We start from the raw sequence: 26,240 nt of genomic DNA, 5'->3' as shown, positions 1-26,240 counted from the left end.
CTTTACAACTTTGCCGAGCGGCTATTTAGTCAGGGGCAAACACGTTTGTAAAATCCTACAAATTTGATACCCTGGCTAAGGAGGACCTGGAGTTCTCTCATTCGGTGCTGCAGAGTCATCCGCACTCTCCCGCCCGTTTGGGAGCTTTGGTATAATCCCCATGGTCCTTTCAGGAACCCCAGCATCCACTAGGACTATAGAGAAAATAAGAATTTACTTACCGATAATTCTATTTCTCGGAGTCCGTAGTGGATGCTGGGCGCCCATCCCAAGTGCGGATTATCTGCATTACTTGTACATAGTTACAAAAATCGGGTTATTATTGTTGTGAGCCATCTTTTCAGAGGCTCCGCTGTTATCATACTGTTAACTGGGTTCAGATCACAGGTTGTACAGTGTGATTGGTGTGGCTGGTATGAGTCTTACCCGGGATTCATAAATCCTTCCTTATTGTGTACGCTCGTCCGGGCACAGTACCTAACTGAGGCTTGGAGGAGGGTCATAGGGGGAGGAGCCAGTGCACACCACCTGATCCTAAAGCTTTACTTTTTGTGCCCTGTCTCCTGCGGAGCCGCTATTCCCCATGGTCCTTTCAGGAACCCCAGCATCCACTACGGACTCCGAGAAATAGAATTATCGGTAAGTAAATTCTTATTTTTAATGACATCCACAGGTTTTGCTGTGCCTTACCTGGGTTCAATGAAAATGGAGGCGACCTGGGAAAAACCCAGGACGATGGTGCTGTGGAAAAGGGGTCTAAGTTGGGTACGACCTGGCAAAATGCCGGGTAAAAAATCCCGGGGCAGACCCAGGATTTCGGTGGAAAACGGGTATTACTCATACGGGGATATTCAATTACCCGCACTCACTGTCGGGTGTAAAAGTATCGCCGGGGGGGGGGGGGGGCTGTTAAATTAGCCCCGATAAACTAGCGTGTGCCACGGCTTATCAGGGATTTGTTTCACCTGCCTCCAGTGTTGAAATTGAATATCCCGGAGTAAAAAAATCGAAGAAACAATGGGAGTTTTCACTCCCGATGTCTCTTTGGCGGTAATTGAATATCCCTCATAGTGAGCTGATATTGTTGATATAAGCAGGCACTAGCTTCACCATCAGCTTTGTATTTTTTTAGCGGAAGGAATAAGTCACTAAAATATCGATAAATCTGTGTGGATAAAGCCCAAAACAGGATCCATTTCTAGTTTCTTTACATTGTATTAGTTTGATGGAGTTGAGTGTTATAGCGGGCGGTTATTGCTAGCAGATAATTACTCAAAGGGTTACAAGCTTATACAGTTATTATCCATTTCCGTTTCAGTCTGGCCACTCTCAGACTTAGCACTGCTTTGGTAGTGCTGCTGGGGCAAGTTTACTTCAGTGTACCAGTATTGCAGTTTAGAACTTTCCAACACCTGTATATTGTATGAGATGTGACATTGTATAATTTAGGTTTAATCCAGCACTCATTTTTTGGGGATTATTATTGATGTTTCCTTTTATCATCAGGACCAACCTAACATCATGGACATGTTTGTACTTACTCTGTTTTCCACTAGCAACTAGCATATATTGTATTTGGAGAGAAAAGGCCAAGATGCTATTATCGGCGATCAGGTTATAGGCAATGGAATCTTGCTAGCGATTGCCTGAGATTTCATAGTGTAGTAATAGTTCTGGCTGCCAGTGTATCAGGCCAGACAATGCTATACTGTATATGTGTCACCAGCTGCTCTTTTCACATCTATCTAATGCCAAGTGAGGTAAAAATGAGGAAATACAGGGAGGGGTAAAATGTGGCTGGCACAGGGCTGGATTTTGTGGGTTATGGAAGGCTGGCAAAGGTCTTCAATTTGTGGGTTTCAGACTAAGACGATACAATGTGTGGTTGGCATGGCACACAAGGCTGTGTTTGTAGCATAGCACTGCTGGGCAGGAGGTTTCACTTGTGGGTACACGTCTGTGTGTTGAGACTTGTGGGTTGCTAGGCTTAGGTAGTAACCATGGGTATGGACATTTGGTGGGATAGATACTGTTGGTATGGGGGTGCACAGACCATCATGCTGTGTATACAACTCTGCAATGCACATAGGATAAGGGAGGGGCACGAGCACAGGGACGTATGAGGTGGGTGTATAAAACGGAGCAGACGTGATGCTGCTAATGTGTGGCTAATAACTTATGCTAGGCGTGGGAATGGGGAGCTGTATATGGGGTGCATGGGTATTAAGCTTATGCTCGTTATGAATGGGGGTGGGTATTTATCTGCTTTGAACAGTGTTTAATTATATATATATATATATATATATATATATATATATATTTTTTTTTTTTTTTTCATTGCATCACAAAAACTCGTTACTGATCCCCAATCCTCATGCTGCCTGACCATCCATCATGTACTGTAGGTGACTAAAACAAGTTAAACTTCCATACCTATCAAATTGGACAGCACTATAAATAATGGAAGTCAGAACTGGATAACTCCTCCAAAAAGGTGCTGTTCCCACCTAGGATTACTTAATGGACACCCACAGAAACAGTGCATAGCAGTTATGTAATGTGGTCACTAGGGTGGGGCAGATCCCTGCAAATTGTAGATGTTTTCTCTGCAGCTCTTTCTGTGTGTTCTGCAGAGGGATATGGGGGTCTGTGGGGGCGATTCAATTGTTTTAGTGCGCCCAATCACCCGTCACTTTAGACGGGGGGGTGGGGGATAAGCAATTGTTGTTCTGGCACTGGGCGCCCATTTCTTATCACTCCCAAATATACAGGGGTTGATCGCGCATAAATCAGCTAAACTCATCTATAAAGTATGGGGTGCAACATGGAAAATGTGCCAAAAAACAGACTTTTTGCTAGCTACCTCAGGAGGGTGCCAGCAGAAACAATTGGCTCCCGCGGTAATCACACCTAAAGATGCAACGTTCTTTTGGGCACAGTGTGCCTAAAAACAATAATTGAATTCCCCTCTATGTACATTATGGGATGTAGTTATGTGACCGACGGTCAGGAGACAGACTGTCATAATAACTCGCCCTGCATCCTGAACCTTCACAATACCGACATGCCGACTAGAAGGGACTATTCCGACACGTGGGTGTCCACGATACCAACAGAGTGGGAATAACCTGCGCTCGCCACCTTTCATTGCACTCGCCCCCCCCTTCCCTGCTGGCATTCTGCGGCCGGGATCACGGCGCCTGGATGCTGACAGTCGGGATCACAGCCACCGATAATGCAGCCCCAATCCGTACATTATAGATGACCAGTGTTCTGGCTTAGTACACACGTTGACCATACTTGCCTACCTGACCCTCTCCATGATGGAGAAAATGTTCTGTTCCTGGACTTTCCTGGTAATGTATGATTGCCATCACCTGTGGTGAGCTAGTTAATAGATAAGAAAGGTGTTTCACCACAGGTGATGGCAATCATACATTACCAGGAAAGTCCAGGATTAGAGCATTTTCTCCCTCATGGAGAGGGTCAGGTAGGCAAGTATGACTTTGACCCTTATATGAACAGTTTAATTTTTTGTGTTAAACACTTGCATAGCATGCACTACTTCAGGTTATTCTTTGGTTTGTATGTTTTAGCTTTGCCCTTTCCTTTCTCTCTCCCTCTTTCTTTCTGCAGCTGCCCCTCCTCCGCTCCCCCTCCCTGTGTCTCACAGAATGCATCATCCGCACACTTCTTTGTGCCAGGTTATAGATGAAAAAATGTGTAGTAGGCTCTGTGTGCTGTGAGTCAGATGTGTTGGCCCGGGACACTGCATTTCCTCTGCTGGGTGCGGGCCTCGGCAGCTCTGGTAGTATCACTTTCCTGAGTCTTCTGCCCCAAACCCTTGTATTTTTGTAGTAATGCTGCTTTTCCTAACATCCTTATATAGTTTTAGACCTCTCTGTCTCTGACTTGTTTTAGCATGTCCCAGTAAAGTTGAAATTCCAACTTGTAGCCTAGAGATTAACCTATTTTTTTCTCCACAGTCCATAATATTGTTTTGATCCATTCCACGTGCTTGATTTATAAGTGGATAATCACTAATTCTGCGCCAAAGAATAGGCTTGTTTGTTCAATCTGATATTCGGGTCTTATCCCTCTCTTTTTCTCTCAATTTCTGACACAGACATGGCTCCATTAACTCCTGGTCCAGTCCAGGTAGTTATAGTGCAGAAGGATGATCATTCGTTCCAGCTAGACGAGGAGGCGCTGGCGTCTGTGCTTCTCCAGGACCACGTTCGGGATCTTGATGTCGTGGTGGTGTCTGTGGCTGGTGCTTTCCGCAAAGGGAAATCCTTCCTGCTAGACTTCATGCTGAGATACGTGTACAGCCAGGTGATCCCTCATCCCCATACATTCTCCACACTGCAAAGCCTCTTAACCAATCACATAACTGTTCCTGCCACAATTACAGAATGTCAGACTTCCGTGCCACTGCTACAAAAGTACCCAAATATATTTATAGTTCTGTTAGTACCCCAGGGGGTAAATTTACTAAGATGGGAGTTCTATTTAAGATGAGATCTTGCCCATAGCAACCAATCAGATTCTATTTCTCATTTATCTAGCACATTCTAGAAGATAGTATCTGGAATCTGATTGGTTGCCATGGGCAACATCCCATCTGAAATAGAACTCCCATCTTAGTAAATTCACCCCCAGGTGTTATACCTGTGTGTATATGTGTGTATGTGTAGGTATGTGTGTGTGTATGTATATATATATATATATGCACATACTTGTGATACCAAAGTTGCAGTGATATCACAACATATATAGGGTTTTTTTCATGAAGCAGTACAAAGTGTGGAGATGTGTTGCCCATTACAACCAATCAGCTGCTATTTATAATTTTACAGAATGCACTTTATAAATGTTACCTCAACACTGATTGGTTGCCATGGGCAACTTCTCCACTGGCTCACTTCTCCACTCTGATCACTGCTTCATGAATAGGCCCCATAGATACAGTCATGAAACGGTAGCAACAATGGGTGATAACATTTGTGAAGGCAACAAATCTCAGTGTGATTTATATTCACAAAATCAGCTGATATACGCATAATGAGAAACTCAAGGGAAAATTCCATTCTTCATATAGTAGTCTGTGCTGCAACGTTTCTCTTTGTTACCAGGTATACAGTGTTCTGTTCCTCATACGTTCAGAGTATGTAAGAAAAAGCAGAGTAGACAGAATCCACACTGTAGTAATTTACTGACAAATACAGGGTGTCCCATAAGGGTGTAGTATGGTATGCCGGCGGTCGGGCTCCCGGCGACAAGCATACCGGCGCCGGGAGCCCGACCGCTGGCATACCGACAGTGTGGCTGGCGCAAATGAGCCCCTTGCGGGCTCGCAGTGCTCGCCACGCTGCGGGCACGGTGGCGTGCTATGCGCGCCACACTATTTTATTCTCCCTACAGGGGGGTCGTGGACCCCCACGAGGGAGAATAAGTGTCGGTATGCCGGCTGTCGGGATTCCGGCGCCGTTATACTGTGAGCCGGGATCCCGACAGCCGGCATACTGAAGACCACCCGTCCCATAATGATGGGACACAATTTAAATGTAATTATCTGAGACTGGAACGAACACATTTATTAAGGACTATGTGTAATACATAACCAAGGTACAGGAGTTCATAGCGTAGTTCAAGGTTTGAGTATCACATCCCTTAGTTGGTCACCACATCGAAGAGGACATTCTCGGGCTCTCTGTCATCCCCACCATAGCGCGGTGGAGCACATCAGCCGGGATGGCTGTGACATTAAGGATCAATGTCCCTAAGTCAGACTTTAAAATAAAATATATTTTAAGGATTGGCAAGTGCCCATACTCTTGTATATGAAAAATAAAATGTGTCCCATCATTATGGGACACACTATAGAATGCACTTGGAACAAAGTGTATGCAGTTTGCACTTATCCTAATGCAGTGGTTCCCAAACTCTGGGGCAGATGTATTAACCTGGAGAAGGCATAAGGAAGTGATAAACCAGTGATATGTGCAAGGTGATAAAAGCACCAGCCAATCAGCTCAAATATGTAAATTAACAGTTACGATCTGATTGGCTGGTGCGTTTATCACCTTGCACATATCACTGGTTTGTCACTTCCTTATGCCTTCTCCAGGTTAATACATCTGCCCCTCTGTCCTTAGTGCACCTCAACTGTCCAGATGTTAAGGATATCCATGTCCATATGGTTATATTAACTTGACTGAGGTACTAATTAAGACATCTGTACTCAACCATAGATATCCTTAAAACCTGGACTGCTAGGTTGCCTTGAGCACAGAGTTTGGGAACAGCTGCCCTAATATATGGGTAACACTACGTTTTCTCTAAAATCACCAGACAGTTCCATTTCTTAACTTCTATATTATAGAGTCTTCTTAAATTACATCTTCTAACTATAAAGCTTAAGCAAAAATCTTTAATTGATATTAGCAGTTGGCAAGTGTGTTTTGTGACAATATAATGTAGAAACAAGTCAATTTCATTGGGGAGATTACTAACATACAAAGTAAGCAAGCGTATCACTTTGTGATGCACAATGTTCAAATCAATAGAAAATAACCTTGTGTCATGTATTTAAAACTAACAACTGATTGTGGGGATGTGTTTGGCTTTTATATAAAACCTTTTGAGTTGTAGTAACCGTAACTAAAAAGAAAAAGTTAAATTTAGGAGATTACTCCACTGACTAGTCCAGTGGTTTCCAAACTTTTTTGAATCACGGCGCCCTAGAATATCAGAGTTTTTTTCACGGCACCCCTAGGCCAAAAATTTCTTATTGAGAAATTTAGAAATAAATATTACATTAAGTAGATCGCGTTTGTATGTCATCCTTAGGGTCAGTTTTGTGGTGAGGGATAAGATTTGCTTCTGTTTGGCCACATATTTTATGACTGGCAGCCATCAGCACTGGTTTTGCCTATTATATTGACCATGAATAATTTTAATTGGTCCTGGACCACCAACCCAGGGCACCCCTGCAAGTGTCCCGAGGCACCCCAGGGAGCCACGGCACACAGTTTGGGAACCTCTGGACTGGTCATAGAATGGGAACATGGCGCAAGAAACTGTCATTAAGGTTTGGATGTTATCTGCATTTTTATTTTTACAGCAGGTTAACGGGATACTGTGGTAACTGCACGTAAATTAAGCAATTGTGGGGGTTACTCAAAGTTGTTAGCAAACCAAAAAAAGCACACTAATGGGCAAAACCATGTCGCACTGCAGGTGGGGCTGATGTAACCTGTGCAGAGAGAGTTAGATTTGGTTGGGGTGTGTTCAAACTGAAAGCTAAATTGCAGTGTAAAAATAAAGCAGAGACATAACCTACCCAAATCTAAATCTCTCTGCACATGTTACATCTGCCCCTCCTGCAGTGCACATGGTTTGGCCCAATTCCTGACTTTTGGTTTGCTAACAACTCTGAATAACCCCCTGTGTTATTTGGGATGATGGAACGAGCATAAAATAAAAATATCCAATATTGGACCAAATATTGAATGGTTATCACGGCAGTGGAAATGGAGTGACATTAAAATGAGAAAAATGAGACGCCCATTTAAAAAATCCTATTAACCCTATTTCTCTGACGTCCTAGTGGATGCTGGGAACTCCGTAAGGACCATGGGGAATAGACGGGCTCCGCAGGAGACTGGGCACTCTAAAAGAAAGATTAGGTACTATCTGGTGTGCACTAGCTCCTCCCTCTATGCCCCTCCTCTAGACCTCAGTTAGATTTCTGTGCCCGGCCGAGCTGGATGCACACTAGGGGCTCTCCTGAGCTCCTAGAAAGAAAGTATATTTTAGGTTTTTTATTTTACAGTGAGACCTGCTGGCAACAGGCTCACTGCAACGAGGGACTAAGGGGAGAAGAAGCGAACCTACCTAACTGGTGGTAGTTTGGGCTTCTTAGGCTACTGGACACCATTAGCTCCAGAGGGATCGACCGCAGGACCCGTCCTTGGTGTTCGTTCCCGGAGCCGGGCCGCCGTCCCCCTTACAGAGCCAGAAGCTAGAAGAGGTCCGGAAAAATCGGCGGCAGAAGACTTCAGTCTTCACCAAGGTAGCGCACAGCACTGCAGCTGTGCGCCATTGCTCCTCTTGTACACCTCACACTCCGGTCACTGCTGGGGGGGGGGGCGCCCTGAGCAGCAATAATTAGACCTTGGCTGGCAAAATAATCACAATATATAGCCCCAGAGGCTATATATGTGATAAATACCCCTGCCAGATTCCATAAAAAAGCGGGAGAAAAGTCAGCCGAAAAAGGGGCGGAGCTATCTCCTTCAGCACACTGGCGCCATTTCTCCCTCACAGCTCCGCTGGAAGGAAGCTCCCTGGCTCTCCCCTGCAGTCTGCACTACAGAAGGGTAAAAAAGAGAGGGGGGGCACTAAATTTAGGCGCAGTATATAATTTATAGCAGCTATAAGGGGATATAATTCAGTTAGTCCCTGTATTATATAGCGCTCTGGTGTGTGCTGGCATACTCTCTCTCTGTCTCCCCAAAGGGCTTTTTGTGGGGTCCTGTCCTCTGTCAGAGCATTCCCTGTGTGTGTGCGGTGTGTCGGTACGGCTGTGTCGACATGTTTGATGAGGAGGCTTATGTGGAGGCAGAGCAGATGCCTATAAATGTGATGTCACCCCCTGCGGGGCAGACACCTGAGTGGATGGACTTATGGAAGGAATTACGTGCAAGTGTCGACTCCTTACATAAAAAATTTAACGACATGCCAAATGCGGGACAGCCGGCTTCTCAGCTCGTGCCTGCCCAGACGACTCAAAGGCCATCAGGGGCTCTAAAGCGCCCGCTACCTCAGATGGCAGACACAGATGTCGACACGGATACTGATACCAGTGTCGACGACGAAGAGTCTAATTTAATGTCCACTAGGGCCATTCGTTGCATGATTGAGGCAATGAAAGAGGTATTACACATTTCTGATATAAACCCAGGTACCTCAAAAAAGGGTATTATGTTTGGGGAGAAAAAACTACCAATAGTTTTTCCCCCATCTGAAGAATTAAATGAAGTGTGTGAAGAAGCGTGGGCTTCCCCCGATAAAAAAATTGGTAATTTCTAAAAAGTTACTAATGGCGTTCCCTTTCTCGCCAGAGGATAGGTCACGTTGGGAAACACCCCCTAGGGTGGATAAAGCGCTCACACGCTTGTCAAAAAAGGTGGCACTACCGTCTCCGGATACGGCCGCCCTAAAGGAGCCTGCTGATAGAAAGCAGGAGGCGATCCTGAAGTCTGTATATACACACTCAGGCATTATACTGAGACCAGCGATTGCTTCAGCATGGATGTGCAGTTCTGCAGCTGCGTGGTCAGATTCCCTTTCGGAAAATATTGACACCCTAGACAGGGACACTATTCTGCTAACCGTAGAGCATATAAAAGACTCAGTCTTATACATGAGAGATGCACAGAGGGAGATCTGCCGACTGGCATCTAAAATAAGTGCTCTGTCCATCTTTGCTAGGAGAGGCTTATGGACTCGGCAGTGGACAGGGGATGCAGATTCGAAAAGGCACATGGAAGTTTTGCCTTATAAGGGTGAGGAGTTATTCGGGGATGGTCTCTCAGACCTAGTTTCCACAGCAACAGCTGGGAAGTCAGCATTTTTGCCCCATGTCCCCTCACAGCCTAAGAAAGCGCCGTATTATCAGGTACAGTCCTTTCGACCCCAGAAAAACAGGCGGGGAAAAGGCGGGTCCATTCTGTCCAGAGGCAGAGGTAGGGGAAAAAAGCTGCAACAAACAGCAGGTTCCCAGGAACAAAAGTCCTCCCCCGCTTCTTCCAAGTCCGCCGCATGACGGTGGGGCTCCACAGGTGGAGCCAGGTACGGTGGGGGGCTGCCTCAAAAATTTCAGCGATCAGTGGGCTCGCTCACAGGTGGATCCCTGGATCCTTCAAGTAGTATCTCAGGGGTACAAGCTGGAATTCGAGGCGCCTCCCCCCCGCCGTTTCCTCAAATCTGCCTTGCCGACAACTCCCTCGGGCAGGGAGGCTGTGCTAGAGGCAATTCACAAGCTGTATTCCCAGCAGGTGATAGTCAAGGTGCCCCTACTTCAACAAGGACGGGGTTACTATTCCACACTGTTTGTGGTACCGAAACCGGACGGTTCGGTGAGACCCATTTTAAATTTAAAATCCTTGAACACATACATAAAAAAATTCAAGTTCAAGATGGAATCGCTCAGGGCGGTTATTGCAAGCCTGGACGAGGGGGATTACATGGTATCCCTGGACATCAAGGATGCTTACCTGCATGTCCCCATTTACCATCCTCACCAGGAGTACCTCAGATTTGTGGTATAGGATTGCCATTACCAATTCCAGACACTGCCGTTTGGACTGTCCACGGCACCGAGGGTGTTTACCAAGGTAATGGCAGAAATGATGATACTCCTTCGAAAAAAGGGAGTTTTAATTATCCCGTACTTGGACGATCTCCTTATAAAGGCGAGGTCCAAGGAGCAGTTGTTGGTCGGAGTAGCACTATCTCGGGAGGTGCTACAACAGCACGGATGGATTCTAAACATTCCAAAGTCACAGCTGGTTCCTTCCACACGCCTACTGTTCCTGGGGATGGTTCTGGACACAGAACAGAAAAAAGTGTTTCTCCCGCAGGAGAAAGCCAAGGAGCTGTCATCTCTAGTCAGAGACCTCCTGAAACCAAAACAGGTATCGGTGCATCACTGCACACGAGTCCTCGGAAAAATGGTAGCTTCATACGAAGCAATTCCATTCTGCAGGTTCCATGCAAGAACCTTTCAGTGGGACCTCTTGGATAAGTGGTCGGGATCGCATCTTCAGATGCATTGGCTGATAACCCTGTCTCCAAGGACCAGGGTGTCTCTGCTGTGGTGGCTGCAGAGTGCTCATCTTCTAGAGGGCCGCAGATTCGGCATACAGGACTGGGTCCTGGTGACCACGGATGCCAGCCTTCGAGGCTGGGGGGCAGTCACACAGGGAAGAAATTTCCAAGGACTTTGGTCAAATCAGGAGTCGTCCCTACACATAAATATTCTGGAACTGAGGGCCATTTACAATGCCCTAAGTCAGGCAAGGCCCCTGCTTCAAAACCAGCCGGTACTGATCCAATCAGACAACATCACTGCAGTCGCCCATGTAAACCGACAGGGCGGCACAAGAAGCAGGATGGTGATGGCAGAAGCCACAAGGATTCTCCGATGGGCGGAAAATCACGTCTTAGCACTGTCAGCAGTGTTCATTCCGGGAGTGGACAACTGGGAAGCAGACTTCCTCAGCAGACACGACCTACACCCGGGAGAGTGGGGACTTCATCCAGAAGTCTTCCAACTGTTGGTAAACCGTTGGGAAAGGCCACAGGTGGACATGATGGCGTCCCGCCTCAACAAAAAGCTAAAGAGATATTGCGCCAGGTCAAGGGACCCTCAGGCGATAGCTGTGGACGCTCTAGTGACACCGTGGGTGTACCAGTCGGTTTATGTGTTCCCTCCTCTGCCTCTCATACCAAAGGTACTGAGAATAATAAGAAGGCGAGGAGTAAGAACGATACTCGTGGTTCCGGATTGGCCAAGAAGAGCTTGGTACCCAGAACTTCAAGAAATGATATCAGAGGACCCATGGCCTCTACCGCTCAGACAGGATCTGCTACAGCAGGGGCCCTGTCTGTTCCAAGACTTACCGCGGCTTCGTTTGACGGCATGGCGGTTGAATTCCGGATCCTAAAGGAAAAGGGCATTCCGGAGGAAGTCATTCCTACGCTGATAAAAGCTAGGAAAGAAGTAACCGCAAACCATTATCACCGTATTTGGCGAAAATATGTTGCGTGGTGTGAGGCCAGGAAGGCCCCTACTGAGGAATTTCAGCTGGGTCGTTTTCTGCACTTCCTACAGTCAGGAGTGACTATGGGCCTAAAATTGGGTTCCATTAAGGTCCAGATTTCGGCTCTGTCGATTTTCTTCCAGAAAGAACTGGCTTCACTGCCTGAAGTTCAGACATTTGTAAAGGGTGTGCTACATATTCAGCCCCCTTTTGTGCCTCCTGTGGCACCTTGGGATCTCAACGTGGTGTTGAGATTCCTGAAATCACATTGGTTTGAGCCACTTAAAACTGTGGATCTGAAATATCTCACGTGGAAAGTGGTCATGTTATTGGCCTTGGCTTCGGCCAGGCGTGTGTCAGAATTGGCGGCTTTGTCATGTAAAATCCCTTATCTGATTTTCCATATGGATAGGGCAGAATTGAGGACTCGTCCCCAGTTTCTCCCTAAGGTGGTATCAACTTTTCACTTGAACCAACCTATTGTAGTGCCTGCGGCTACTAGGGACTTGGAAGATTCCAAGTTACTCGACGTAGTCAGGGCCTTGAAAATTTGTTTCCAGGACGGCTGGAGTCAGGAAAACTGACTCGCTTTTTATCCTGTATGCACCCAACAAACTAGGTGCTCCTGCTTCTAAGCAGACTATTGCTCGCTGGATTTGTAGCACAATTCAGCTGGCGCATTCTGCGGCTGGATTGCCGCATCCTAAATCAGTAAAAGCCCATTCCACAAGGAAAGTGGGCTCATCTTGGGCGGCTGCCCGAGGGGTCTCGGCTTTACAACTTTGCCGAGCTGCAACTTGGTCAGGGGCAAACACGTTTGCTAAATTCTACAAATTTGATACCCTGGCTGAGGAGGACCTTGAGTTCTCTCATTCGGTGCTGCAGAGTCATCCGCACTCTCCCGCCCGTTTGGGAGCTTTGGTATAATCCCCGTGGTCCTTACGGAGTTCCCAGCATCCACTAGGACGTCAGAGAAAATAAGATTTTACTCACCGGTAAATCTATTTCTCGTAGTCCGTAGTGGATGCTGGGCGCCCATCCCAAGTGCGGGTTGTCTGCAATACTTGTATATAGTTATTGCCTAACTAAAGGGTTATTGTTGAGCCATCTGTTGAGAGGCTCACTTATATTTCATACTGTTAACTGGGTATTGTATCACGAGTTATACGGTGTGATTGGTGTGGCTGGTATGAGTCTTACCCGGGATTCAAAATCCTTCCTTATTGTGTCAGCTCTTCCGGGCACAGTATCCTAACTGAGGTCTGGAGGAGGGGCATAGAGGGAGGAGCCAGTGCACACCAGATAGTACCTAATCTTTCTTTTAGAGTGCCCAGTCTCCTGCGGAGCCCGTCTATTCCCCATGGTCCTTACGGAGTTCCCAGCATCCACTACGGACTACGAGAAATAGATTTACCGGTGAGTAAAATCTTATTTTTATAATCTATTTTGTTTTTTCTTTTCTTTTTACCAGTAATGAATGAAATCAAATTGTTATAGGTAGTGATTTGTCACTGCGGTTATTATAGTTATCAATCAATAAAGATTGACAAAACTATACTGAAATCCCGTATCTTATTAAGATCATCTGAAATATTATTTACAAACCAACTCCCAGGAGTAATGGATTTCAGTAGTTCTAGTATATAGATACAAGTATCAGGGTTATTTCCTTAGTAAGGATCCCTGGGTCCTGTTCCATGCAGACGTTTTTCCCAGTTCTCTTCCACTAATACCCCTTTCACATTGCACAAATAAGATGATATGGTGTGAAAGGGGTATCCTGCAATTTCCCAGATCAACTGACCCTGTATTTCAACCTGGGAAAAAAACAGGTTATTCCCAGGTTGAAGTGCAGTGTGAACGGGTTGCCAGGTCAATGGGACCCGTTAACACTATAGGGACAGGCCGCGCTTGCAGATGATCTGATCTCCAGGCATCGCCTCCACACACGTCACCAACTCTGCAATATGCCAGGTTGGTGCTGCCAGTCTGAAAGGGATCGATGTGAAAGCGGTATAAGCTAATATAGTATCAGCAAATTTATTTTGTTCTCCACTTTAAAATCAGCGGCAGAAAAGGGTTGTTGGTGGAAGGATCAATCAGAAGCATAATCCTCCCACTCACCCCATTGTCCCTCTGCTGTTCCACATTCATTTGGGGCTGTGAAAAGGAACCTGTAGCCCTGGGCAAACTTTCTCCAGTTGTATCACTGCTAGACAGTCAGGATTTGCACACAGCGGAACAGTGATTTGACATTACTACATTGCTGGCCTGATTGTTCCCTTAGTGTTTGTGTAGTGTGGCTTCATATTGGAGACAAAAAAAAAAAAAAACACGGTAAACTATAGACTACAATATTGCTGTGACAATTCATACATATGGTGTTTGTTTATTTTTGTTTACAATTTATGAAGTTTTTAAACTACCATTTAAATGATTTAGAAAAATAACTTTGTGTATACACATTGAAGTACAATTACCTCATTAGCTAAGGTGATCTTTGAATAGTTATTAACTGCTCTAAGCTGTGCTTGATGTTTAATACAAGGAGTAGAAATGATTAATTAGCCAAATATAGGATCCATATGCATCCACATCTAGGGAATTTTAATAGACTGCGCAAGTGTCATAGCGGACATACACCTTTTTGGATCTCTGGGTGATTCTGAGTAAAACTGATCTTAGACGTTCTTCTCCGTATGTGAATGGGCTGTTCCAGGTTGTCAACTGTGCAGCAAATGAGAGTACGAACGGAAGAGAACAGTGTTGTGGGCGTGTAGCCAGAGTTGCTTCCTATTCTGGTGGGTTTCTTGCACCCAGCGTAGGGTAGGTGTAACTACCTATATTGGTGATGAAGGCTGTGCTGGTGGATGGAAAGTAGTGGGGCACATGATGTATATGCACACGTATAGTTGTAGTACTTCTAGTTGAATTGACCCCTTTGACCTTTGAATAAGAGAATTTTACTCATCTGTTGTTAGGGAAAAACCTTTCTCTGACGTCCTAAGTGGATGCTGGGACTCCGTAAGGACCATGGGGATTAGCGGCTCCGCAGGAGACTGGGCACAACTAAAGAAAGCTTTAGGACTACCTGGTGTGCACTGGCTCCTCCCACTAAGACCCTCCTCCAGACCCCAGTTAAATTCTTGTGCCCGGCTGAGCTGGATGCACACTAGGGGCTCTCCTGAGCTCCTAGAAAGAAAGTATATTTAGGTTTTTTATTTTACAGTGAGATCTGCTGGCAACAGACTCACTGCAGTGAGGGACTAAGGGGAGAAGAAGCGAACCTACCTAACAGGTGGTAGTTTGGGCTTCTTAGGCTACTGGACACCATTAGCTCCAGAGGGATCGACCGCAGGACCCGACCTTGGTGTTCGTTCCCGGAGCCGCGCCGCCGTCCCCCTTACAGAGCCAGAAGCATGAAGAGTCCGGAAAATCGGCGGCAGAAGACTTCGGTCTTCACCAAGGTAGCGCACAGCACTGCAGCTGTGCGCCATTGCTCCTCATGTACACCTCACACTCCGGTCACTGATGGGTGCAGGGCGCTGGGGGGGGCGCCCTGAGGGCAATATATGACACCTTGGCTGGCAAATCTACATCATATATAGTCCTAGAGGCTATATAGATGTAAAATTACCCCTGCCAGTATTCCAGAAAAAGCGGGAGAAAGTCAGCTGAAAAAGGGGCGGGGCTTCTCCCTCAGCACACTGGCGCCATTTTTTCTTCACAGTGCAGCTGGAAGACAGCTCCCCAGGCTCTCCCCTGTAGTTTTCAGACTCAAAGGGTTAAAAATAGAGGGGGGGCACTAAATTTAGGTGCAATATATGTATACAAGCAGCTATTGGGGAAAAATCACTCAGTTATAGTGTTAATCCCTGCATTATATAGCGCTCTGGTGTGTGCTGGCATACTCTCTCTCTGTCTCCCCAAAGGACTTTGTGGGGTCCTGTCCTCAGTCAGAGCATTCCCTGTGTGTGTGCGGTGTGTCGGTACGGCTGTGTCGACATGTTGGATGAGGAAGGTTACGTGGAGGCGGAGCAGAGGCCGATAAATGGGATGTCGCCCCCTGTGGGGCCGACACCAGAGTGGATGGAAAGGTGGAACCGACAGTGTCAACTCCTTACATAAAAGGCTGGATGACGTAACAGCTGTGGGACAGCCGGCTTCTCAGCCCGCGCCTGCCCAGGCGTCTCAAAGGCCATCGGGCTCAAAAAACGCCCGTTACCTCAGATGGCAGACAGATGTCGACACAGAGTCTGACTCCAGTGTCGACGAGGTTGAGACATATACACAATCCACTAGGAACATCCGTTACATGATCTCGGCAATGAAAAATGTGTTACGCATTTTCTGACATGAACCCAAGTACCACATAAAAGGGGTTTTATTTTTGGGGAGAAAAAGCAGCCAGTGTTTTGTTCCCCCATCAGATGAATAAATGAAGTGTGTAAAGAAGCGTGGGTTCCTCCGATAAGAAACTGGTAATTTCTAAAAAGTTACTGATGGCGTACCCTTTCCCGCCAGAGGATAGGTCACGTTGGGAGATATCCCTTAGGGTGGATAAGGCGCTCACACGTTTGTCAAAAAAGGTGGCACTGCCGTCTTAGGATACGGCCACCTTGAAGGAACCTGCTGATAAAAAGCAGGAGGCTATCCTGAAGTCTGTATATACACACTCAGGTTATATACTGAGACCTGCAATTGCCTCAGCATAAGTAGTGCTGCTGCAGCGTGGTCTGATACCCTGTCAGATAATATTAATACTCTAAGACAGGGATAATATTTTGCTAACATAGAGCATATTAAAGACGTCGTCTTATATATAAAGGATGCACAGAGGGATATTTGCCGGCTGGCATCCAGAATTAATGCAATGTCCATTCTGCCAGGAGGGTATTAGAAACCCGGCAGTGGACAGGTGATGCTTCCTGTAAAAGGCACATGGAGATTCTGCCTTATAAGGGTGAGGAATTGTTTGGGGATGGTCTCTGGGACCTCGTATCCACAGCAACAGCTGGGAAGAATTTTTTTTACCTCAGGTTTCCTCACAGCCTAAGAAAGCACCGTATTTTCAGGTACAGTCCTTTCGGCTTCAGAAAAGCAAGCGGGTCAAAGGCGCTTCCTTTCTGCACAGAGACAAGGGAAGAAGGAAAAAGCTGCACCAGCAGCCAGTTCCCAGGATCAAAAATCTTCCCCCGCTTCCTCTGAGTCCACAGCATGACGCTGGGGCTCCACAGGTGGAGACAGGTGCGGTAGGGGCGCGTCTCGGGAACTTCAGGGACCAGTGGGCTTGCCCACAGGTGGATCCCTAGGTTCTGCAAATAGTACCACAGGGATACAGGCTGGAGTTCGAGGCGACTCCCCCTCGCCGTTACCTCACATCAGCTTTGCCGGCTGCCCTCGGAGAAAGGTAGTACTGGCGGCAATTCACAAGCTGTACTTCCAGCAGGTGAAATCAAGGTACCCCTCCTTCAACAAGGCCGGGGTTACTATTCCAAAATGTTGTGGTACCGAAACCAGACGGTTCGGTGAGACCCATTCTAAAATTGAAAGCCTTGAACACTTATATACGAAGGTTCAAGTTCAAAATGGAATCGCTCAGGGTGATTATTGCAAGCCTGGAGAATTTCATGGTATCACTGGACATCAAGGATGATTACCTGCATGTCCCTATTTACCCTCTTCACCAGGAGTACCTCAATATTGTGGTACAGGATTGTCATTACCAATTCCAGACGTTGCCGTTGCTCTGTCCCCGGCACCGAGGTATTTACCAAGGTAATGGCCGAAATAATTATCCCGTACTTGGACGATCTCCTTATAAAGGCGAGGTCCAGGGAGCAGTTGTTCGTCGGAGTAGCACTATCTCGGGAAGTGCTACAACAGCACGGCTGGATTCTGAATATTCCAAAGTCGCAGCTGGTTCCAACGACGCGTCTACTGTTCCTGGGTATGGACACAGAACAGGATAAAAAGGGTTTCTCCCGGAGGAGAAGTCCAAGGAGTTGTTGTCTCTAGACAGAGACCTCCTAATACGTATACAGGTGTCGGTGCATCAATGCACGCGAGCCCTGGGAAAGATGGTAGCTTCTTACAAAGAAATTCCATTCGCCAGGTCCCATGCAAAGATTTTCCAGTGGGATCTGTTGGACAAGTGGTCCGGGTCGCATCTTCAGATGCATCGGCGGTTAACCCTGTCTCCAAGGGTCAGGGTGTCGCTGTTGTGGTGGCTGCAGAGTGCTCATCTTCTAGGGGGCCGCAGATTCGGCATACAGGACTGGGTCCTGGTGACCACGGATGCCAGCCTTCGAGGCTGGGGGGCAGTCACACAGGGAAGGAATTTCCAAGGCTATGGAAAAGTCAGGAGACTTCCCTACACATAAATATTCTGTAACTGAGGGCCATTTACAATGCCCTAAGTCAGGCTAGACCCCTGCTTCAACACCGGCCGGTGCTGATCCAGTCAGACAACATCACGGCGGTCGCTCATGTAAACCGACAGGGCGGCACAAGAAGCAGGATGGCGATGGCAGAAGCCACAAGGATTCTCCGATGGGCGGAAAATCATGTGTTAGCACTGTCAGCAGTGTTCATTCACGGAGTGGACATCTGAGAAGCAGACTTTCTCAGAAGACACGACCTCCACCCGGGAGAGTGGGGACTTCATCCAGAAGTCTTCCAAATGATTGTACACCGTTGGGAAAGGCCACAGGTGGACATGATGGCGTCCCGCCTCAACTAAAAGTTACAAAGATATTGCGCCAGGTCAAGGACCCTCAGGCGATAGCTGTGGACGCTCTGGTAACACTGTGGGTGTACCAGTCGGTGTATGTGTTCCCTTCTCTGCCTCTCTTACCCAGGGTAATGAGAATAATAAGAAGGAGAGGAGTAAGAACTATACTCATTGTTCCGGGTTGGCCAAGAAGAGCTTGGTAACAAGAACTCCAAGAAATGATCTCAGAGGACCCATGGCCTCTGCCGCTCAGACAGGACCTGCTGCAGCAGGGGGCCTGTCTGTTCCAAGACGTACCGCGGCTGCGTTGACGGCATGGCGGTTGAACGCTGGATCCTGAAGGAAAAGGGAATTCCGGAGGAAGTTATCCCTACGCTATTTACAGCTAGGAAAGAAGTGAACGCAAACCATTATCACCGCATATGGCGGAAATATGTTGCGTACTGTGAGGCCAGGAAGGCCCCAAAGGAGAAATTTTAGCTAGGTCGATTTCTGCACTTCCTACAGTCAGAGGTGACTATGGGCCTAAAATTGGGTTCCATTAAGGTCCAGATTTCGGCTCTATCGATTTTCTTCCAAAAATTGAACTGGCTTCACTGCCTGAAGTTCAGACTTTTGTTAAGGGAGTGCTGCATAGTCAGCCCCCGTTTGTGCCTCCAGTGGCACCATGGGATCTCAACGTGGTGTTGGATTTCCTGAAGTCGCATTGGGTTGAGCCACTTAAATCCGTGGAGCTATACTACCTCACGTGGAAAGTGGTCATTCTGTGGGCCTTGGCGTCGGCCAGGCGTGTATCAGAATTGGCGGCTTTGTCATACAAAAGCCCTTATCTGTATTTTATATGGATAAGGCGGAATTGAGGACTCGTTCCCAATTCCTTCCTAAGGTGGTATCAGTTTTTCATGTGAACCAACCTATTGTGGTGCCTGCGGCTACTTGGGACTTGGAGGATTCCAAGTTACTGAATGTAGTCAGGGCCCTGAAAAGTAGATGTTTCCAGGACAGCTGGAGTCAGGAAAACTGACTCGCTATTTCTCCTGTATGCACCCAGCAAGCTGGGTGCTCCTGCTTCTAAGCAGCCGATTGCTCGCTGGATCTGTAGCACGATTCAACTTGCACATTCTGCGGCTGGACTGCCGCACCCTAAATCTGTAAAAGCCCATTCCACGAGGAAAGTGGGCTCTTCTTGGGCGGCTGCCCGAGGGGTCTCGGCTTTACAACTTTGCCGAGCTGTTACTTGGTTGGGTTAAAACATTTTTGTAGGAGTCTACAAGTTTGATACCCTGGCTGAGGAGGACCTAGAGTTTGCTCATTCGGTGCTGCAGAGTCATCCGCACTCTCCCGCCCGTTTGGGAGCTTTGGTATAATCCCCATGGTCCTTACGGAGTCCCAGCATCCACTTAGGACGTCAGAGAAAATAAGATTTTACTCACCGGTAAATCTATTTCTCGTAGTCCGTAGTGGATGCTGGGCGCCCATCCCAAGTGCGGATTGTCTGCAATACTTGTTTATAGTTATTGCCTAACTAAAGGGTTATTGTTGAGCCATCTGTTGAGAGGCTCAGTTATATTTCATACTGTTAACTGGGTATAGTATCACGAGTTATACGGTGTGATTGGTGTGGCTGGTATGAGTCTTACCCGGGATTCAAAATCCTTCCTTATTGTGTCAGCTCTTCCGGGCACAGTATCCTAACTGAGGTCTGGAGAAGGGTCTTAGTGGGAGGAGCCAGTGCACACCAGGTAGTCCTAAAGCTTTCTTTAGTTGTGCCCAGTCTCCTGCGGAGCCGCTAATCCCCATAGTCCTTACGGAGTCCCAGCATCCACTACGGACTACGAGAAATAGATTTACCGGTGAGTAAAATCTTATTTTAAAGGTGAGTGCGACTTTATCACTCTTTGCCCCATGTACGTTCCTTTCTTCTTTGCTCATCACACTATAATCACACAGAAACAGAAAACCTTACAAGCTTGTTGCTTTATGTGCTTTGCAGAAGGATGGAAACCACGGGACCTGGCTGGGGCAGGATGATGCACCTCTTACTGGGTTTTCCTGGAAAGGGGGGTCTGAGCCAGACACCACTGGAATACAAATCTGGAGTGAGGTGTTCACTTTGAAGAAGCCGGATGGTAAGGAGGTGAGATGTAGCAATATCAAATTCAATTACCGTACATTTAAACATCTATTGCTTTGGGGCTCACACAGTTGTGTTAAGTGCGGCTGCGTGTTTTAACCGATGTCTTCTCTGCATATCAGGTTGCCGTGGTCCTAATGGACACACAAGGGGCATTTGACAGTCAGTCCACCGTCAAGGACTGTGCCACCATTTTTGCTCTGAGCACCATGACGAGCTCCATCCAGGTGAGTAGACCTCAGTTTGCAATCTTCTACTCCAATTAATCCCTACCATTGATTGGATCAACTTCTATTTCTCTAGCATCCATAAGGGATATTGGGGGAAACTAGCTGGCTCCTCTGCGAGAAACACAGAAGTTCTAATCTGCCTGTAGCCCTAAGGGTTGAGTCCTATTCTCTTTAACATATCCTCCTCTTTCCATGAAAAGTGAAATATATTATGTTTGTGTTCCTTAGCATTTGCGTTGTTCCTCCAAAGTGTGCATGTCCCTGGTGATATGCTATTGGTGACCCTGCCTCCTCCGATAAAGCCTTTTCCTTTCATTTTTATTTGTTGATGTCTTTGTTCCATCACTTGATTTATTTTGTGCCCATTCCTTTCGTTTAACATTCCTTCCTGGTATCTTTGCCCATACAGATTTACAATTTATCCCAGAACATACAAGAGGATGATCTACAACAACTTCAGGTGTGTACAGCCAAATATTTTTTTGCATAATAGGGGAAAGTCTGTTTATTTTATTGTGGAGTGTTGCCTTCCACTGTCATGAACTGAAAGAGAATGTAAATGAACAGTTTATTGATGGGCATCCACCCCCTATCCATACACCTGTTAGCTGCTCTTCCTCATCATCAGTGCAGACTATACTGGGTGCAAATCGTGCAGGTGTCAAAATTGAAGAGAGGAGACATTATTAAATTGTGGGGCCAAGATCTCCATACTTAGTGATGGGAGACAAAAGAATTTCTGAAAATATTGTTATCCATTACACTTCTACATGTCATATTCTCTCTAGCTGAAAACTAGCCGCTTATTACAAATAATTAACATGTTGGGGACCTGTACATTTCTCTTTTTAAAAAAATGTAAAACTAATGAAGAAAATGCTCAAAATCCACTATTTTTGTTTCTTATTCTTTAGCTTTTTACTGAATATGGGCGCCTGGCTATGGATGAGATCTTCTTGAAGCCATTTCAAGTAAGAAATCAACAACCTATCTTATAAGTTCTTTTATATTAATGAAATAAAGTTTTATGTAGATGTACAAGGTATTTGCAGTCTTCTCCCAAGGCTTAAAGTTTCAGGCGGTTAGCCCGGCAAGAGACGCCATGCCACCCGGCACTCACGGATTCTGAGTCCCCTGACACTCGGCACTCTCACCAATTAGATCTTGTTGCAGGTGGACACTTATTCCGGACGGACCACCCGATGGGAGGATCACATGACTGTGACACGGCTGAGCTACGCCGACATCAATGTCACATGATCTTCCCATCGGGTGCTCCGTCCGGAATCAGTGTCCACCTGCAACAAGGTCTAATTGTTGAGAGTGCCGGGTGTCAGGTGCCGGACTCCTTTGGCTGCAAGGTCAGTGTTGTGGTGGGCGCATGGCCTATCACAGTGCAGGGTGAGGGCTGCGTTCCCTCCCCCCTGAATAAAAGCATGGGCGCCCTGTTCAGGCAGGAACAGTCGCCTGACTGAGCAGCAGTGAACACAATTTCATTGTCTCTCTGTTCAATGTAGTATACACTGGGAGCTATTAAAAAATAAATAAAACTATGTGGTGCCAGAAAGTTAGGGCAGCATCTGGGAGCTGCGTAGCATTCTGTGGGGGCATTATCTATTCTGGGAGCTGCTTAACATTTTGTGGTGCCAACTAGTGGGGGCATTATTTGGGAGCTGCTTAGCATTCTATGGCAGGGCCTAATTGTGTCTGTGACAAATTAATTGTGCAGTATTAAGTATAATAAGTATTAGGTCAGGATTTAAACACTTTATTATTGCGAAGACCCCCACCCGGCTGGAAAAAAATTCTGGGGAGAACACTGTATTTGTATGCAACTTGCTCAATGAGAGTGGACATAGTACAGGTATGTATGTATATACATGCATGCATGCATGCATACATACATACATACATACATACATACATACATACATACATACATCCATACATATTAGTGTTCACAATGAAGAAGCCTGATGGTAAGGAGGTAGCAATATCAAATTCAATTACATTTAAACATCTATTGCTTTTGGGACGTACACAGTTGTGTTAAGTGAGGCTGCGTGTTTTTACCGGTGTCTCTATATTTTATATTATGTGTATGGGCTATCTTTTAGGGTATGTACCGAACATGGGCACTATCTTGAAATCGGCCATCTTGAATCTAAGTCAGTTTTTGAAATGAAAAGGGGGTCGTGTAACACGTCAAACAACATCAGAATTTGCTGAAGAGTTTATTGCTGCAAACAGGTTTAAAATAGCAGTTATGGTTCAAAAGTTGCAACACTTTATTTGTTGCAGGTAACTGAAGATGGCTTTGACAAAATGGAGAGAATTGAGCTCATTTTGATGTCAAACATTGTGTGCTGTGTTGTGGGCTCTTCACGAAGGATGCCAAAATTGTCTTGTCCGTAGCACTATTTGGACGACCACTCCGTGACTTGTCAGCCACAGTCCCAGTTTCTCGGAATTTGGAAATTAGGCACCTGACAGTGTTATGTGAAGTTGGAGGTCTTTCTGGGTGCTGTTTGTTAAAATCTGCAGCTATGACATGGATACTTTGTTCTTCAGACATCAAAATTACCTAAATTCTCTCCTCTTTTTTCAAAGCAATCTTCAGTTACCTGCAACAAAAAAAGTGTTGTAACTTTTGAACCATAACTGCTATTTCAAATCTGTTTACAGCAATACCATTTTTCAGCAAATTCTGATGTTATTTGACATGTTACACGACCTCCTTTCCAGTTTTTGAAACAAAAGGGTGTACTGTGAATTTTTAATCACCATGTGTGTGTGTGTATGTATGTGTATATATGTGTATGTGTTTATATATATATATATATATATATATATATATATAATACTATTTACAATCTCCCTGCGGTTCTGCTGGGAGATCGTTCAGCCAAAAAGTTCTATTGCTATCGGTTGCTCTAGCCTCATTCACTTACACACTAGCATCCACAGGTACAAAAATTAGAGCTTGGCTATTCCCAGGGGTGTATCTACCCATTGGCCAGAATGACACTCGCCAGGGGTGCCAGGCAAGGAGGGGGCGCCACCCGCGGCCAAAGGGTAGAAAAGTAGTACTGTCAGACTGTACCTGGTAAGAGTCTGTTACTGCTGGAGCGGCGCTGGTGTCCGGCAGCACCGCACTTGTAATCAGACTCAAAATAAACTACAGCTCCCAGCAGCCCTTGTTGCTGGAAGCTCCTGACAGCAAGGGCTGCTGGGAACTGTAGTTTATTTTGAGTCTGATTACAAGTGCGGTGCTTCCGGACACTAGTCTTATCACTAGTGCAGTGCGGTGCTGACGGACACTGGCGCAGAGCCGGCAGTTACAGACTGTCACCAGGTACACAGCAATTGTTATATAGCACAGTGCTATCAATCTATTTGTTGTTGAAGATAATAAAAAAAGTGGCAGTGTTTGGGATTTTCATGCAAGCTAGATGTAAGTAGTAAGTAAGCGAAAACTTTAACTTGTTGAGTGAAATAAAGAAAATGCATATCTTATCTATTTCAAGGCCAGGTTCAAGGAAATGTATACCAGTTAATTGTATAATTGACCATTTTATCTTGGAAGTGATGGCACCCTGATGTTTCTTCTAACAGGAAGCACTTCTACCATCCAACTAATGGTGTTTGGTTAATGGCTGGGTCCATTTGAGGCTCATCTCACAGCAGCTCATTAGCATTTCATTTGGGATGCAGTCAAGATGCCGGTGTTTGGCATCCCAGCAGTCGGAAAGATGACGCCAGCATCCCGAAACTGCTCGGAATGCTGATGCTGGCATCCCAAAATAGATAGCGATGCAGAATGCCAAAATCCGAATCGAGTTGGTGCCAATGTCTACACTGGCAAGCCACGTGGGAGGGTTAGGGTTAAGCTGCGAGGGTGGGAGGGTTAGGGTTAGGCTGCAGGAAGGAAGATTAGGAAGGGTGGGTTAGGGTTAGGCACCACTGAAGAGGCTTGGGGGGGGGGGGTTAAGGTCAGGCTGTGGGAAAGGTGGGTTAGGGGGGAAGGATAGTGTAACGGGAATACGAGACACTACTGTGCGGTTTAATGTGAATAAGGAACACTACTGTGTGGCATAATTTGAATTGGAAGTACTATTGTGTCCACGGCCTTCCCCCACAAGACCATGCCCCATTTCCAATACTCACACCTTATTCCAAATGTGTGTAGGGGGAGGGGGGGGGGGGGAGCAGCCCAGCAGCCCCTTACTTTGCCAGGGGCGGTCGAACCCCTAGATACACCCCTGGCTATTCCCACCTCACACCTGTGCCTGAAAATGAAGCCCATCTGGAAGGAGAACAAGTGAGGTGGTGTACAGCCAGGCTGTGGGAAGTCATAGTGACCTGAGTGTCCTATACTGAAATAACTGACATCTACTACTTATTGTGCCATGTCTGCATCATGAGTATTGAGGTGCATTCATGTTTAATATCAAGTACTTCATGCAGCACACAAATACAGTATGTGGCCAGAAAAAGTAGTAAAATATGCAGGTCAGTCATCAGAAGAACCTAGGGAGTAGTTTTGCCATTATTACAGCAAAAACTTCCACCATTGGCAGCGATCAGACTAGGGGTTTAGCTACTAATGTTTAATTTTGTGTTTTTTGGATTCGATTTTCGTTTGGTTTTGCAATTTGGAGATTACTAAATGCAAAATTGAATGTAAAATTAAATATAAAATCGAATCCCGTTGAAAATCAAACACTGGTACTTTTACATAGACTAATATATAGGGTCCCCTGATTAACTAACATTCGATTTCAAAATCAAACAAAAAAATCGACCTACAAATCCCCCAAAATAATAGAATATTAGCAGACAGGCGATTTTACGTAGCTTCTAAATAACATTCTATTCCCTAAACCTCCTTTTTGATGCTTGTAAAAGACGGGTACAGTGCTGGACGGTGAATACCTGGTTTTCTCCCCTGGTGGCCGGACATCTCTCCAGTGACCGGGCGTCCCAGACGGAGAGACTGACTTTTGCATCGCGGCGTGACAGATCCGGGCCAAGGTGTGGAGTGGGTGATTTCCTGACTTGCTTACCCTGGGAGCGGCGAAGCCTATAGAGGGAGGAGTGCGGTGAGAGCACGGCTGCATGTGGTGAGGGTGCACTCGCGGTGGAGACAGTCCTGGTGATTCCCGGGATAGGCGGAGGTACGGCAAGCTTAGACTCCTCATCAGTGCCTGGAAGATTGCCATGCTCGACGGGCAGTTGGAGTGCCCTGCTTCATATGATCTCCGGTGAACGCTGCCTTGTTTATAGTGGGGTCTAGACGGACCGTAGGGTGG

At 46.3% G+C, this 26,240-nt stretch overlaps 1 protein-coding gene across 4 annotated transcripts in view; it reads left to right on the top strand.

Moving 5' to 3' along the window:
* The window catches only part of ATL3 (atlastin GTPase 3), a 182,168-nt gene that overhangs the window by 35,870 nt on the left and 120,058 nt on the right, over positions 1–26,240 (top strand). For 3 of the 4 annotated variants that reach the window (XM_063944901.1, XM_063944902.1, XM_063944900.1), the window contains exons 2-6: positions 4,127–4,335; positions 20,558–20,701; positions 20,821–20,925; positions 21,338–21,388; positions 21,843–21,899. In XM_063944901.1, the coding sequence (XP_063800971.1) occupies positions 4,127–4,335; positions 20,558–20,701; positions 20,821–20,925; positions 21,338–21,388; positions 21,843–21,899 (566 nt within the window). Of the gene's footprint in view, positions 1–3,696; positions 3,809–4,126; positions 4,336–20,557; positions 20,702–20,820; positions 20,926–21,337; positions 21,389–21,842; positions 21,900–26,240 lie in introns of those variants that run through there. The other variant, XM_063944899.1, reaches the window with a different exon arrangement.

The sequence above is a fragment of the Pseudophryne corroboree genome, chromosome 11 (assembly GCF_028390025.1).
Source record: "Pseudophryne corroboree isolate aPseCor3 chromosome 11, aPseCor3.hap2, whole genome shotgun sequence".
In the NCBI taxonomy this organism is placed as follows: Eukaryota; Metazoa; Chordata; class Amphibia; order Anura; family Myobatrachidae; genus Pseudophryne; species Pseudophryne corroboree.
Note: the sequence above shows the minus strand (reverse complement) of the source record. Positions and strands in the feature narration are given on the sequence as shown.